Source organism: Pseudorca crassidens, chromosome 9, assembly GCF_039906515.1.
Source record: "Pseudorca crassidens isolate mPseCra1 chromosome 9, mPseCra1.hap1, whole genome shotgun sequence".
Classification (NCBI taxonomy): Eukaryota; Metazoa; Chordata; class Mammalia; order Artiodactyla; family Delphinidae; genus Pseudorca; species Pseudorca crassidens.
Window position 1 is genome coordinate 99,582,159 of NC_090304.1, and position 15,831 is coordinate 99,597,989.

Below are 15,831 nucleotides of genomic sequence, written 5' to 3' on the forward strand. Positions count from 1 at the left end.
GTCCAGGACTGTGCGCGGGGCCCGAGAGTGTCAGGGACGTGCAGGTTTGTCTGGCTCTGCTGATGGGAATGTCACGTCCTCCTTCCAAGTCATTTGATGCAAGTTTCTGTAAAGACACAGCAAGGAGACTGGGCTTAATCTTACTTCAGAATTCTGAAATCTCCTGGACTTGCTTAGCATGAGCGCTAAATAGAACAAGAGAGGTGTGGCTGGCTGGATTCCTTCCGAGGGCAGAGAAAAAAAAGTCAAGGGTGGCATGCCAATGGACGGTGAGAAGTCACCTTTCTAAGAGAAGGAAGGTGGCGATGGAATTTTCCGAGGAATATCTTCTAATCAACACTGCCCTCCAGTTAACTCAGAGGGTAATTGCTTTTCTGCCTGACCCACATTCTGCTCAACTGGCACGGAGGGAAAGAGGCAGCTAGCGCCCACATGAATTATTTTCTAAAAATAACATGGCCTCTTTTATCTCTTATTTGTAAAAGCTCATTTATTACTGTTCCTCCTGATAAAGTTCTCCGTCCGAGGTCATTTGGCTTTAGCTGTGCCCTCCTGCATATGTAAACCTCTACTTGCCTTTCTCCTCCTCCTGTGCCCAGGAGGCAGGATTGATTAACTGGTCCAGTGAGGTGACAGATGTCCGGAGAAGGCCAGTGGTTTAGGCAAGGACACTCAGTAAGTGATGCTTTGGAACCCTCTGGGGTCTCACCCCTCTTCTGTTCAGATGCTCACTTGATGTGGGCTTGCAAATGCTTGCTTGTACTTCACACCGTCTCTTCCACGTTAGCGATCCCAGTGTGCCATGCCAGTTTTATGTGTCAAGCACTAGAAATCTAGAGGAAGGACAGAGTTACAGAAAAAGCATAAATTCTGGAGTTGGGCACACACGGCTTCAAATCCTGGCTCCCTCACTTTAGCGGTGGTTAGATTCGCTTTTACAACTTCTAGAAAATAATCCAGTCCTTAGTTCTCTCGTGTGCAGAATGCCGACAATATTTTGCTGGACTGTTGCATGAACTAGAGGACATATGGAAAGGTCCTACCATAAGAGCCAGCACAGAGTGGGCGTAGCGACAACGACGAAATTGCCACAGCTGTTATTGTTACTGAGAGTAAAAAGGGCTTCAGAGGCAAAGAGGGTCAGTTCCTGTCATCACCTGGGGCTGTATCTGCCCTTCCCAAGATGTCAGTCAGCAAACTTTGCGCTTAGTCCCCAAGTAGGAAGGGAGGGAAAACATACTTGAGACAGACTCAAGAGTGCTTACAAGTAGATGCTAAACATAAAAGAGTATCACATAGGACAAAACTAGGCACATGAGCTGAGATCCCCCAAACTTGGGCTGACTTTTGCACACGCTTTTGGTAAGTGGGAAAGGGCTATGGGGACCTGGGCACCGGTTATAATTTGAGATTTGCCGCAATACCTTGATGGTTTTCTTATTGATTATTCGATAAATCAAAGCTCCTTATTGTCCAACTACCCTCTGCCCAGGACACGATGTCCCCTCTGCTCCTTTCTGTGCCTCGATCTCCCTGGAGATCGCCTAGAGCTAGAACGCTTAGCCCAGCGCCCCCAAGTGAAAGGAGGAATGAGTTCTTCTCCCAAGTCATTTTTGAGGTTCTCAAAGAAGAGACACTTCTGCCAAGTCAAAGGCATCATTAGCCAGGACTATGCTGCACTTGAGTGTCTAAGGAACCTGAGTTGAGTTTAGACTTGTTCCCTGTGACTTGGTGCCTCTCTCCACCCTGTTCCAGGAAAAGGAATGTTCCTTTTGGTGTCTCAGCACATACCTAGCCTATAGATTTGAGATTTGTTTTCTTTAAGCTCTTTTAACAACCCAACAAAAAAAACCCTTCCTGGTTAGTGTGGAAACATGGTTTGAGTGAGTATGTGGCAGAGGAGTGGGAAGGCGATGGGATGCAAGAAGATCTAGGGCTGAAGGGGACATCAGAAATCCAGTGGAGCAGGTAGTCAAGTTCTGTACATTATCGTGTTCATTCTCTGGGGGGAAAATCATATTTTTACTGGCTCCTCTCATTAGCAACTGCCAGAGAGAAATTCTTTATTGACATGCTCTGATGTATCACCTTGACCCCAGTGAGCTGATGAGCTCACAAGCCTACCCAGCACAGGATTCAGGGGTCAGCATCAGCTAGACGGAAAGGTAACCCCTTGAAAGCCAGCCATCATGGGTCATAGAAATAATTATGCTCCTTCTGTGTACCAGAGGCCTCAGGAGTTTTCTTAGGTTGTCTCATTTAACTTTTATAGTCCGGGTATCATTTGACAGATGAGAAAACAGAGGCCAAAGTTAAAAACCTGTACGTGGGAACCAGAATATTTTGCCTGCCACTGGTAGCTTCAAGATCAAAGGAAGAGCTGATAGAACAGCCCCTCTTAGCCCTTGTGAAACACAGAAAATATTTTCCTTACTATTGAGGTCTCCTGCTGTTAACAAAAATGGAGTAAAAGAAATGTTTTCCAAAGCATCTTCATGCCTATGCCTGTGATGTTTCTATATACCAGAAAAGGAGACAAAAAGTGGAATAAATCAGCCAAGTGGCATAGCCTGAGGTTGGCCCTGGGGGCTTTTTCTGAGCCCAAAGAAGGAACACGTGGTCTCCATCTGTTCACTGACAAAAGCTGGTTACAGACATGACACACTGATGGCTGCGAAAGATATTTTTCTTTCTAGGCCTTTGTTAAAAATGGAGGTTTAAAGAAAGCTTTTTTTTTAAAATTATTTTATTTATTTTATTTTTGGCTGCATTGGGTCTTCGTTGCAGTGCGCGGGCTTCTCACTGCAGTGGCTTCTCTTGCAGAACAGGGGCTCTAGGCGCACAGGCTTCAGTAGTTGTGGCACGTGGGCTCAGTAGTTGTGGCGCACGGGCTTAGTTGCTCCGCGGCATGTGGGATCTTCCTGGACCAGGGCTCGAACCCGTGCCCCCTGCATTGGCAGGAGGATTCTTAACCACTGCACCACCAGGGAAGCCCTAAAGAAAGCTTCTTGAAGGCAGGGACCATGTCTTGTTTAAGCCGCTGAGTTACATGGAAGGGAGAACACTTCATTCCCAAAGCCTTCCTAGGGGAGTCTCCATCTGGGCATCGGTGACATCTGCATGGAAGACTCCCTTCCCGTGAGTTGCATTTCCAGGGTCTATTATGGCACCTACCCCGGCAGACGGAGCAGAGAAAACTAGGTCCAACCCCGTTTGTACAGAAGTTTACCGGAGAGCCTACAGGTTTTCAGATGAATTTCTAAAAACCGTATCTTTTGAAGCAAAGACATGCCTGAAGGAAAGTCTGGAGACAGCCAGGAGCGCCAGCACATACTCACAGTACCCTGAAAAGAGAAGAAACGCCTTCTGATCTGAATCCAGATCTCCTCAGAGCCTGCAGACCCCAGGGGCACCTGTCAATGTCAGCTTCTGGACGTGTGCCCTGTTACAGCAGAGCACACAGACCGGCCCTGGAGGCGCTCAGAAGCATGGGTCAGATGTGGGCCTCACGCATCCCTCTCCTCCTTTTTCAGACGTTACAGGTGATCTACCCCTACACCCCGCAGAACGACGATGAGCTGGAGCTGGTCCCTGGGGACTTCATCTTCATGTCGCCCATGGAGCAGACCAGCACCAGCGAGGGCTGGATCTACGGCACGTCCCTAACCACAGGCTGCTCCGGACTCCTGCCTGAGAACTACATCACCAAGGCTGACGAGTGCAGCACCTGGATATTTCATGGGTGAGCAGATGCTAAGTTCTTTGTCTGCTGCTTTTCAAAGAACATTGTGGAGTTTGAGGAGGTGGCAGGGAAACGGACTTGGTTGATCCTGGACGGGCAGGGCAGCAGTGCCAGTAAATGAAGTCCGAGGGGGAAGAAAGCCCTATCGGTTCCAGACTTTCAGGGAAGGGCTGAGCTGGGGCATGAGAAGAATGGGAGATGGCTTGCCCTGCTTTGCTCTGCCTGCCCCCATTGGATGTAGCATCTGTCTGAGTTCCTGACTGGAGACTAAACTGAGGCTGCTTGGGGGACCATCTCTTCTGGCCTCAGTGTGGGTCATCCCAGCACTGAGTCTTTATGGCTTTGGGGCTTCTGTCCACTCTTTCTTGGGTCATTGCACGGAGGGGTCTGACTTCCCAGAGAAGCAGGACAGGTTCCCACTATGCCAGCCAGACCAGTAGTGAAAGGATTTGCAAGGGTCAGGAAACCGAACCGCCCCTCACCGTGAGGTGACCCCGAGCAAGTCCTGAGACTTGGCATGTGAATGCCTAGATGACAGAGACCATTTCTGTGGCAATGGGCAACCGCCAGAGCCTTAGAAAGGCAAGCGGTCCCTCCCCCACCCAAGTTTTCTGGAGAGTGATAGCGTTCCACCCATCCCTCACTCCTGCTTTGCCCCCAAACCAACCTGTTCCCACGTTGAGAGTGACCTGTGCTGCATGACCAGCTTTGTCCTGAGAGAGAGGTGCCTTTTGTTCCTCTTTTATGTTTCTTAATCGGAGGAGTTCAAAGCCAGCCCTTCCCTGGTGCACGCGGGCATCTGGCCAGGGTGTGCGTGCTGGTTTGTTTTTCCTCCCTCTTGTTCTTGCCATGTGCCAACGTGGCTGAGAGCCGGAAGCTCTGAGCACCAGCTGCATGGTGTGTAACACTGCTTCTCTTTTATGACAGTAATAACAGAGACAGGCAATTTCAGTGAGTGTTTTGCCTGGAGGAAGAAAAGAAAAGACAGTCCCCTACCCTGGTTAGCAGCAAGCCAATAAACCACAAACCCAGGGATGGAAAGGAATATCTTCTTCCTTCATAACCGCCTCCCCAGCAACCCTTCCTCTTCCTTCCCCGTCCCCACCCAAGGAACATCCAGCATTTGGGGGCACAAATTGGAAGGTCAAAGCTGCCTCGTGTTCCCGAGACCTTTACTTTTTTTTTTTTTTTTAATATTTATGTATTTATTTGGCTGTGCCAGGTCTTAGTTATGACACGTGGGATCTAGCTCCCTGACCGGGGATTGAACCCGGGCCCCCCTGCATTGGGAGCACAGAGTCTCAGCCACTGGACCACCAGGAAAGTCCCCCCGGACCTTTGCTTTTTCAGAAATGTTTCTAAGTTGGGCTTCCAAAGTCACCGTTTTATCCCTGTTAAAAAAAAAAAAAAAAAAAGCATAATATATGTGAAGAAACGGAGAATCAAAAGATTATTTGATGATATACAGCTCCCAGATCACATTCTTACAAGTAGGGCTCCCTGTGGGAAGAGTATGTGGGAGAAGTTCTGCTGACCCGGTTCAGATCTCTGCATCTAAACCCACTCTTGCCCAAGTTAGAGCTCTGCTGAAATGGGAGGGGATCCTCAGTGACCTCAGTCCATGGATCCCAGGGAGGTCTGTGTGTCATCTCCCTTTATTCTGAGAGATTACTAGTGATGTTATTTCCCTGGGAACCATGTCTGAAATTTCACTATCAGCTGCTACAGCCAACCCGGCTGAGAGTGGGGGAAATACTAATATACTAGGTGTTTGTTAGGACACTGTAATTAAGAATTTGAGTTTTTACTCCAGTAGTCTTAGATTCAAATCCTGACTCTCCCACTCACCAGCTGTGTGACCTTGGCCAACTAACATGACGTCTCTGAGCCTCAGTTTGCTAATCTAGGAGATGGAGATGATAATTGCCTTTCCCGTAGAGGCGTGTGTGAACACTGCTGTAAAGGACTTAGCTTTATGTGGATCAGGGCCGTGTCTAAAACAGCACTGAATCTACAAGAGCCATTAGCTTTACGGTTATTTTCTTTTTCTAACTTGTCTTTTCTAGTCCTCTCTTACATGCTTGTCAAATCAAATGTCTCTTCCACAAAAGCGATCCTATAGAAGAACTGCACTTTCCTAATTAACCCCAGAAGTGGAAATGACTCAGCGAGGCAGAGCCCAGCTGCTGTAAGACAGCCTTGTTTCGCCCCTAATGACAGGTAGCCTGGGGGAGGGAGAGCCACAGGGTCCTCAAGCATGACGTGGCCGACTTGATGGGACGTTGCAGAGGGGATTCAAGCAACCAACAAGTAGGGACTTGGGGTCAGCAGCCCTTCACAACTCTTCCTCCCCTGTCCTCAGTTTTCCGAGTCCCTCCTAAGGAAATATTTTCCTACCACCCTTATTAGAGCACCCTGCCGGGTTCTGAGTACCTCCAGATACGTACCAATTGGTGAAAGTCCCACCGTGTCCTCTAAATTGGGGTAGGCTGGCCGGTCCTTCTCAGCTGACACACAGCCCTGATGTGTCCTAGGGAGGTGCAGTGTCTCTCCGATGCTTGAGAAGATGGTCCGGGCGTCAGGTTCAGCTTTCTCCCTACTCTGCGCTCAACATGAAGCATCTGACTATTGTCTTACTGGAACTGACAGCCCCAAACTGCCTCAGTGAGTCGGGGGCTTTGATGACAGTGACAGTTGAGAAGAGAAGGAGGCTGGCAGTCTCGCTGCCGGCTGAGCTGAAGGAGAGAGAGAAGGGATTCTAGCAGTGTCTTCACAGCTGTAATAAAGTAAAGAAATTAGGGAACATGTACAAGTAAGATGTCAGGATGATTCCATATATCCAGACATCTCGGGCGCTGAAGCTTTGATGACTCAGACAGTGAAAATGAATTTTCTTTAACGGTGTGATGTTTGGGAGGGTCTCGGTTTAAAATAAAGGAAAGCAACCAGCCTATTAGACTGTGTGAATGGTACAAGATTTCCTTAGAAATAACCCCAAAATATTAAAAAATTAAATAACCATAAAGCTAACGGCTATTTTAGATTCAGTGCTCTTTTATACATATGCAACTTTACCCTATTTGTAAAGAAGCAAGAAATCTAAAATTTAAATGCTCTCCCTTGATGCTGCCCAGTGATGTCTGTTGGATTTGCCTAACAACCATATTTGAATTGCAGTGTTTATTAGATAAAGCTTTTTGGAGGCCTTACTAATCAAAATAATTTAAACACAGCATGATTTGCTGCCTGTCTTTCAGCAAGACCTCTTTTGGGGCTTCTGTAGTTACAGTGTTACATCCAGAAATGAGAGCTCTTGGCTCAAAGCTCTACACATCTGGTGAGAATGGTCTCCTCTGGAAAAATGCTGTATTTAATCATCTTGTTGGAGGTATGATTGAGATGGGGGAGGGGTTTGGAAACTGCAGGAGGTAGAGTAGGGGGTAATGGGCAAAGGTTTCCTTGACCATTAGGCGCCACAGGCAAAGTGGTAGAGACGGTCAAAATCCTCCCTCTTATTTGTCAGTTCAGATGGAAATCACCATGGAAAAGATTAAAGGCAACAGGAATTGTTTATTTCTTGGAGCCAGAAAAAGAGCTGGAGACAATGGTACAAAATTGATACCTCATTATTCTGCAGCATGCTTTGGGTGCCAGCCACGCCTGTGGCATCCTAATAAGCACAGAATCACAGGCCCCATCCCTGCCCACAGGGATGAACGCATCTGTTCCAAGTACAGAAATCCATCTACCACTAATTTATTAACTGCAAGACTTCAGTATAAAACAGGATGTTCCTTATAAAAATACCAAATCGCTATGTCGTACACTTGAAACTAATATGATATTGTTAGTTAATTATACTTCAATAAGCAATTTTTTAAAAAGATGTTCCTCTGCAGGCATGGTATGCCCCCTGCTCAGCTTTCCCAGCCATTGCACCGCCCCAGGGAGTGTCTCCTACTCATTCCCACAGTCCCGTTGAGCCCAGGGGTGAAGTGCTGATGACTTCTGGCCAAAGCAGTTAACGTCTTCCTTGTCTTCCTCTGCAGTTCTTACTCGATCTTAAATACATCATCTTCCAATGCGCTCTCATTTGGGGATGGCATCCTGGAGAGGCGGCAGTATGAGGACCAGGGCCTGGGGGATACGACGCCCCTGACCGTCATCTGCCAGCCCACTCAGGTAAGGTTGACTGTCAGGGCCGCCTCCTCAACTCTGCTCAGGATTCACTGAGCACCTTTTTACTAAGGATGAGGCCTTGCCCCTGCTGCCCCCAAAGGGTTACCTATCTCTCAGGGCACAAGAGCCTAAAAGATATATAAAAATTTAAGGCTTAGGAAGAGTCAGATGGGTGGTGCTGACAATGACTCCCAGCATCTGGGTCTAGGCTGGTAAGGAAGGCTGCTCTGCAGAGAGGATGATATGTTATCTGTAAAGCAGTGACGCGGTTGAGCCTTGAACAACGCGGGGCTTAGGAATGCCGACCTCCATGCTCCGTACAGTGGAACATCCACTTGCAACTTACAACTGGCCCTCCACCTACCCAGTTTGCTTCCTACAGATCCACGGGTCTGCATCCTTAGATTCAACACACTGCAGATTTTATTGTAGTATTTACTTTTGGGAAAAAAATCTGTGTATTAGTTGGACCTGCATGGTTCAAACCCAAGTTGTTCAAGGGTCAACTGTATCTAATCTATTTTACAGGCCATTGTGAAGATGAAAGGAAATAAGGATACGGTTCTTAGCACAGTTCCTGGCACCTAGTGAACGCTCAGTGTATGTCCGATATATGCCAGAAAGGGTACAGAATGGAGGAGTTTGTAAAGTGTATGTACTGTATTGGCAAATGTGAAGCCAGTAGGAGCTGGCAGCCCTGAGGAAGCTGGGAACAGCTGACTCCATCAGAAAGAAGGAACCTAGAAACATCTGTAAGGATGCACGCAGTAGTTCTAGAAACCAGAGCCGTTTGGACAAGCCTTTGACTAGACTTGCCGATTTCATCACCCAGAGGTAGCAACTGCCCTCCCCGAGCCACTTCTGGGAACACCGTCTTGCGTGCAGCGAGACCACAGAGCCTAACCTGCGATTAGAATGGGCAAAGCGGGACCTCCTGGCCGGAGTAGCCTTCGGACCACCACACGGTGGAGATGCGGCAGATGTATTTGTGGTAATAAAAGTCCTCGCTCCCTGAAGGAGTTGATGGAGCATCTCGTTAGGGGAAGAAGCTGTCCCGCTACAGGGCCGTCTCTCCATCCTGGCTAGTTTTGCCTCTGAGCTGTAACTCAGGTGGTCTTCGTGTTTCAGTATTGGCCAGATACTAATCCTACCAACAGCAGCAGCAGTAACAATAAAACCATTCTCATAGCCCTTCTTATTTTGCAAAGCACCTGCAGTGCATCTCATCTGAGCCTCAAAATAACTTGCGAGGTCAGTACATGAGGCTTACCACCCCCATCTTATAGAAATCCGAGGCAGTTAAGGGGCTTATCCCGCTCGAACATTAGTGAAACTCGTTCTAGAGCACAGCTCACCTGACACCCAGCTAGCTCTGAGACGTGTCTATGTGTGTGTCCCCACTTATAGCCTTTCTTTCTCTGCAGCCTCTGAGGATCAGCGGCCAGCCTGGCCCTCAGAAGAGATGCCTCTTTGTGTGTCGGCACGGTGAGAGGATGGATGTTGTTTTTGGGAAGTACTGGCTATCCCAGTGCTTCGACGCCAAAGGTCAGTAATTGGTGGGCCTGTTCAGCATTGGCATACCCATCACGGCCTCTAGGGGGCAGAGTCAAGCTACTTTTATCTAGATGGAGTCATTTATGAAACGCCTGTCATCTGTTACATTGTAAGTCCTTCCGGATTGTCTGGAGTGTTAGGGGAGAGAGAAGTGTTCTTACCCCCATTCTATAAACTGGGACACCATGGACCAAAAAAGGCAGATGTCTTGCCCCACAGCCACATGGCAAAGTTAGAGGCAGAGACAGGTGTCTTGATTCCATGACCAGACCTCCCTCTAGTAAGTCACCCCGGCTCATTTTGGTTCCATTTTCATTTGGGTGGCATGTTTAAGAGAGGGAGGCTTGCACCTCAGAGAATCCTACCTGCTTTAGAGTGTCTGGTTGTTACTTTCCCTTAAAAACTATCTCTTGTCACTTTCGTCAGCGGAATGGAAGCGTGGATTCCAGGACACAGTACTAAAGGAGGAGGTCGGCTTCAATATTTTCTAGAGAGCTCAGTTCAGTCTCTGTGGCCAAAAAGGAATGGAAGTGGAGGGGCTGGCAGGACCAGCAGTGGAAGCCCTAAGGAGATAGGAAACTCATGTCGCCTTGGCCTGACTTTTCTTTCCAGGTCGCTACGTACGCACTAACCTGAACATGCCTCATAGCTTACCTCAGCGGAGCGGCGGTTTCCGAGATTACGAGAAAGATGCTCCAATCACCGTGTTCGGATGTATGCAGGCAAGACTCGTGGGTGAGTGTCCTGGCGTGATCACACAGCCTTTCCTGGCGACTTCTTCCAAAGACTGGCTCCAGTGGGGATGCCAGAATGCTGCCTAGGGCTTTCCTACAAGTACTATATTTCCTCAGTTCAAAAGGGATTTATTATGTAACCATTAGGTCCAGGGCACTGGGTTGGTTTGCCAAAGTGAACGAGGTGTGATCCCTATCAAGGGGCAGATGGTCCAGTGATGGGGCAAGGTCAGGCTTGGTGCGGCAGACAGGTCAGCTTCTAGCGCAAGGATGAGAAGGCAACCCAGGAGTGGCTGAAAATATAGAGGCCCACCAGTCTCCAAGATGCTCAGTTCTTTGCAGGTCTAGGTCCATACCTGCCACACAGAGCCAGCAGCAGCCTTGTCCTGTTCAATCATTTAACACACGTCAACTGATCACTTACCTTGTGCAAGGCACCATGCTAGGTACTGGGGACCTAAGCGTAAGTCCCCACCCTCGGCGAAGCTTGTAAGTGGATAAATAATATAGAGTATTCTTGTTACTCAAGAATAGAACTATGTACAAAGTATCATGGGAGCACAAAAGAAGACATGAGAGGAGAACAGAGTAGAAGTTAGTAGGAAGGTGGGACAGCATCTCAGTGGGAGGATCAACATCGAGTCATAGACATGAGAAGCAGCGTCCACAGTGCAGAGGAAACAAGCCGTCTTGTTTCTAGAGCATCAGCTGTGACCAGGGCGGGAGACAAGGCTGGCGGGATGGAGACAGACAAGTTCATGGAAGACTTTGACCGCCATGTTAAGGCATTTAGACTTTATCCATGAGAGAAAAATGGGCATTTTACTGCTTGTTAGGACCAGAGAGACAGAAAGAAAATAGACAAGAAGGGTGTGTCCCTTGGTCTTTCACAGAAACACTGGTCAGGAGAGTTGTTGAAAATGAGACTGAAACTGCTGGCCCTATGTGAGCGCCCACCTGGAAACAGAGGTTTGCAGGGTCTGTCTGGCACCCTCTCCGACACTGAGAGTCAAGTTGAGGCTTCGTAAGTCATCGGATGGATTCTTCTCTGGTTTCCTTCGCAGGTGAAGCCTTATTAGAGAGTAACACCATCATTGACCATGTCTACTGCTCCCCGTCCCTGCGCTGTGTCCAGACTGCGTACAACATCTTGAAAGGTGAGACTGGATAAAGGTCAGCTAGCCCATCCCTCCGTCTCCAGGCAACCTGACACAAATTATCCTACTCAGGGGACATTAGCCAGTTGAAAGCTTTGAATTTGAAATGTTGAGCAATGATTCTTTCTTTTGGAAGATGACTTTGCAAAAGTCCCCAAATCATACTCTGGCAGCGGAAGTGAGATCAAGAGAATACACAAATCATGTTTTTCTTGAAAATGTAAAGCTCTCTGCGATGAATTAGAGGCTTGTAAAATATTGTTCTCTGGCAGTAATTTAGAGCCTAGAGCGTGATCCTTTTCTGTTTTGTTTTTTCTTTGTTTCCTCCCACTCTGCTCTGTTTGCCTCTTGACGACAGGGAACGGTGCTCCTAGGTGTCTGTAAATCTTAATCACCCTTGTTTCTTTAGTTCATTGGAAGAAGTTCAAACGTACCATTGTTATAAAGATATTCAGCTCTTACCCTAAAATCCGTGGAAGCTTGTGTTACAGGAATCTCCATTCTCATTTCACTGGAAGGAAAACTAGAAGAAACAGGGTTGACTGTTTACTTATGCCAAACAGACAAGCCAGAAAAAGCTGAGTCAACAAGGAAAGTACACTACGTTTGAGACTTCTGTTCGTTAACCTTAAGCCAGAATGCATCTATATACTCAAACGCATTCTCTATCACATTTGCAAGGAAAAACTGTTGGCTAAATGCAATACAAAGAGTTAAACAGGGACAGTTCCCACTCTGAGGACAGTTACACAATCACAAAACACAGGACTTGTGCACTGGCATTGGTAAATATTCAACACTGGATTTTCTAGTAGAGAAAATAAACTATCTCTATGATACGCCAATATAATGTAAGCTATTGTAAAACAGTGGATGCTGAGAATTTCTGAAGTTTCTTGGTAAGAACATCTTGGAACTTACTTTAGAAAGAGGAATTATAGTAGTCACAGAACTGTAATAAATTATACGGATAATGACTTTTTCTTTAATCAGATACCATTTAAAGCCAGCATACATCCTGATGATGTGACCAGAATAAACTCACGTGCTTATAACACAAAAATTAAAAACTCTTGTCCAAACCTGCATACTTTACTTCCTTAAGCTATATATAGCATCTGCTAGGAAAGAGAATAGAAGGTTTATGAGCATTTTTGTAACAATTTGGCCTCTAATTTACTTTTCCACTGAGAACATAGTAATACTTCCTTCATCTTCATTTTATTTTCCCTCTAAGGTTTACAACAAGAAAATCACTTGAAGATCCGCGTAGAGCCTGGTTTATTTGAGTGGACAAAGTGGGTTGCTGGGAACACACTACCTGCGTGGATACCTCCATCAGAGTTAGCTGCAGCCAACCTGAGTGTTGATACAACCTACAGGTAACCCTCCGAAAGCGCTGTTTCCTGAGGCCAATGTGGAAGTACTCTTCTCCACCAGGCCAGGCTAATTAAGGAGATGAAGGACCAGATGTAGCCCACAGCCAGTTGTCCATATTGGTGGAAGTCACCCTATGATTTAAAAAAAAAAAAAACTGGAGAAAGCCAGCATTCCCTTGTATTGGGCATTGGTGTGGAGTATGTCTCCCATCACATGCACTAGGGTTTTCTGACTTTACTACATTGATTTCAGTGAATAATAAAACCACTTCGCATGCCAGGAGCACACACCAGCTAATGATAAAGCAGTTCAGAAGCCTGTTGGGAAATAAGGGAAATGACGGTGTCTTGCCTTGGACTGTCACTTTCGATTTTTCAAAGCATTTTTAATTATCTTCATTCATTATTGCTATAACCCCAGGATGGAGGCAAGCCACTTTCATATGTGAGAGAGTTCTGTGGGCTGCCGAAAGTTATACATGTAGTGGACATATCTGACAATAATAATAACTAACCTTTATTGATCATTTTCTGTGTGCCAAACACTGTGTAATCTGCTTTATAGTAGTCCTTTGCTTTTTCCATTAGACTATTATTAGAAAGAAGTGTTTGTAGATTGTAACATACTTACATTAACCATCAAAAATCCACTCGGGCTTCTTAGTGATGTGATAAAAATAAATGCTTTTTGTGTTCTTTATAGCAGTATTTATTTTAAATATTTTTAGTAAGCAATGATATTTTTCTCTCTAACCCCTGTATTTGGTTTAAATATTTTTGTTAGTTGTTCCTATTAAGCGTTTAAAATATATCTGATTATCTTGTCAGTGTGCAATAAAGTTTTAGGTTGAGCATTACAAAAAAAAATCCACCCAGACATTTGTAAAATGCCTTTGACGAAGGACAGATATTCACAACCATTACGGTGGGGAATTAAATGCATTTCTTAAAACAGAGTTTGGAACAAGTGACCAATATAAGCAAAACTTTCTTCCTTGTGCTATCCATCCCTTGACCTTTCATTTCAAATACCTACCCAAACCTCAGAGGAAGCAATGTGAGTTTCTGGCTAAGGTAGGAGAGAATATCTTTTCTTCCGTACTAATTTTTGGCTCTGCAAATAAGACCTCAGATAACCCCATTAATTAATTAATGTGTGCTACTTCTTGCCTTAAAGGAATGAGCGTTCCTCAAAAATAAGATTAAATCAATCAATCAATCAGATCCTCTACTGAAATAATTCACATTTTGTCCTATCTACTCTATGGCCACTGTTTTTCTGTTCCTTGGGAAGCAGCAATAAATGATTGTCCCCATGCCAACAGCCACCATCCCTCTGCCCTGCAAAGAGAACAAGTTACTGCCAACGTTGGTAAAATGACTTTCCTCACCTACCACCCAGCCCCACCCAGGCCAGCTAGCCTTCAGATTCCCCTTTAAGTGCAGCCTGCAATTCTTCCCAAGCTATTTACAAAGGTTCCCAGAATCATTCCACCTGAGCCCTTCATTGCACACACAGACACATACCCCACCAGCAGTACGAACAGAAGGATGAATGCCGGGAACCTGGGGGTCAGGACGCGGTTCATATTCCAGATTTCCTTTTCCTCTACGAAAAATCAAAGTTCTATTCAACGATTTTGTGTTGGGGCTTGGGGTGGTGGTGAGATTAAGCCTCTAATTCTATAAATCAATCAGTCGTGAAATTCACCCATCAAGCATGTGAGAGGCACAGCCCCTAGAGTCAAATTCACTCTGAAATTAATTCTGTCAAGTGAGCAGGGCTTCTGAAGCAGGTAGTGGTGCCCAAATGATTGATTGAAGAAACGTGGTGATGTGCAGAGGGGCAAGAACCGACAGGCAGGGTATTATAAGCCAAGCAAGCACTGCTCATAGATCCCTCCCTGTCGCCTTGAACAGGAGGGAGGAGCGGCTGGAAGGTGGATTTAGGCTGGTGACCCATATCCAAGCGTCCGCCACGGGCAACAAGACCCATCCTGGGGGCTGGGTGTAGAAAGCAGCCCCAGTGGAGCTAGGCGGGAAGGAGCAAGACAGAAAAAACAAAATAATACACACCGGCTGCATGAGGCTTCAGAACAGGACCCTGACTGGGGGAGGCAGGGCAAAGGGGAGGGGGAGCCATGGATCTGGAGTATGAGAGAGACAACAAATCAAACTTTGGTGTGGGACTCAGGGCAGAAGCCTGCTCTATAGTCTGGACCAAAGTAGGCTGGGGAGAGGAGAGTATACACGGGAGAATACTATCCCAAGGGTACTACCTGTGTACCCAGAGCTCTGCGGGCCAGGTCTAGTTGGTGGTTGGAGGCCCACCTGAGTCCCAGAATAGTACAGGGGTCCTGTCTGTCAGAAGCAGGATACTGCTGACAAGAGTGGGAAAGCTTTGACTGTCCCGTCCCCGTCAGGGCTCGTTCAAACGTGGAAGCCGTTCATAGGTTCACCTTCAAGGCAAGAACTGATCAGGAGGAACTGGAGTCTGGCATCTACCGACTCTTCACTTCCGCAAATCTTGTACATTACAGTGTGGTTTCACCCCTGCCGTGACTCCCTGAACCAAAGAGGCCTTTTGTCACAGTGTGTGTGTTATGTGTGTGTGTTGGGGGAGGGGTCCTGGGAAACCAGGTGATGTAAATGGTAATGGAACTGGAAGAGAAGTAGGGATGGGAAGAAAGGGTTTGCTCCAGAACAAGGAGGCATATCCCTAACGAGTAGGGATTCGTGTTTCTCCCTGTCACCCAGGGTGTTGTAGGATTCAGAAGGTTGTTTTCTAGGAGAAATAGTATGCTTGCAGAGAGAATGTTACTTAGATGAAGGCAAGTTACCTTCAAAAGGAACAGCATCCTTCCTCTCCAGACAGTAAACCCAAGTGCACAGAAGGGCAGCTTTGAGGAGGGCACTATCAGAAGCCATCCAGGGTGAAGGATAACTTTATAGGCATTAATCTCAGACACAGGTTCAAATCCGGGCTCTAAGAGTTGCTAATGATGTAAGCAAAGGCAAGTCAGCTGTAGCCTTTCTAAGCCTTAGTTTTGTCATCCATAAACTCAGAATTTGCAAAAGTGTTGCTA

The 15,831-nt window shown here is 46.6% G+C and overlaps 1 protein-coding gene across 3 annotated transcripts in view; it reads left to right on the plus strand.

Annotated features, from left to right (window-relative positions):
* Positions 1–15,831, plus strand: part of UBASH3B (ubiquitin associated and SH3 domain containing B) — a 141,910-nt gene that overhangs the window by 115,694 nt on the left and 10,385 nt on the right. For all 3 annotated transcript variants that reach the window (XM_067751362.1, XM_067751360.1, XM_067751363.1), the window contains exons 6-11: positions 3,534–3,742; positions 7,792–7,924; positions 9,346–9,466; positions 10,088–10,210; positions 11,274–11,366; positions 12,604–12,748. In XM_067751362.1, the coding sequence (XP_067607463.1) occupies positions 3,534–3,742; positions 7,792–7,924; positions 9,346–9,466; positions 10,088–10,210; positions 11,274–11,366; positions 12,604–12,748 (824 nt within the window). The remainder of the gene's footprint in view (positions 1–3,533; positions 3,743–7,791; positions 7,925–9,345; positions 9,467–10,087; positions 10,211–11,273; positions 11,367–12,603; positions 12,749–15,831) is intronic.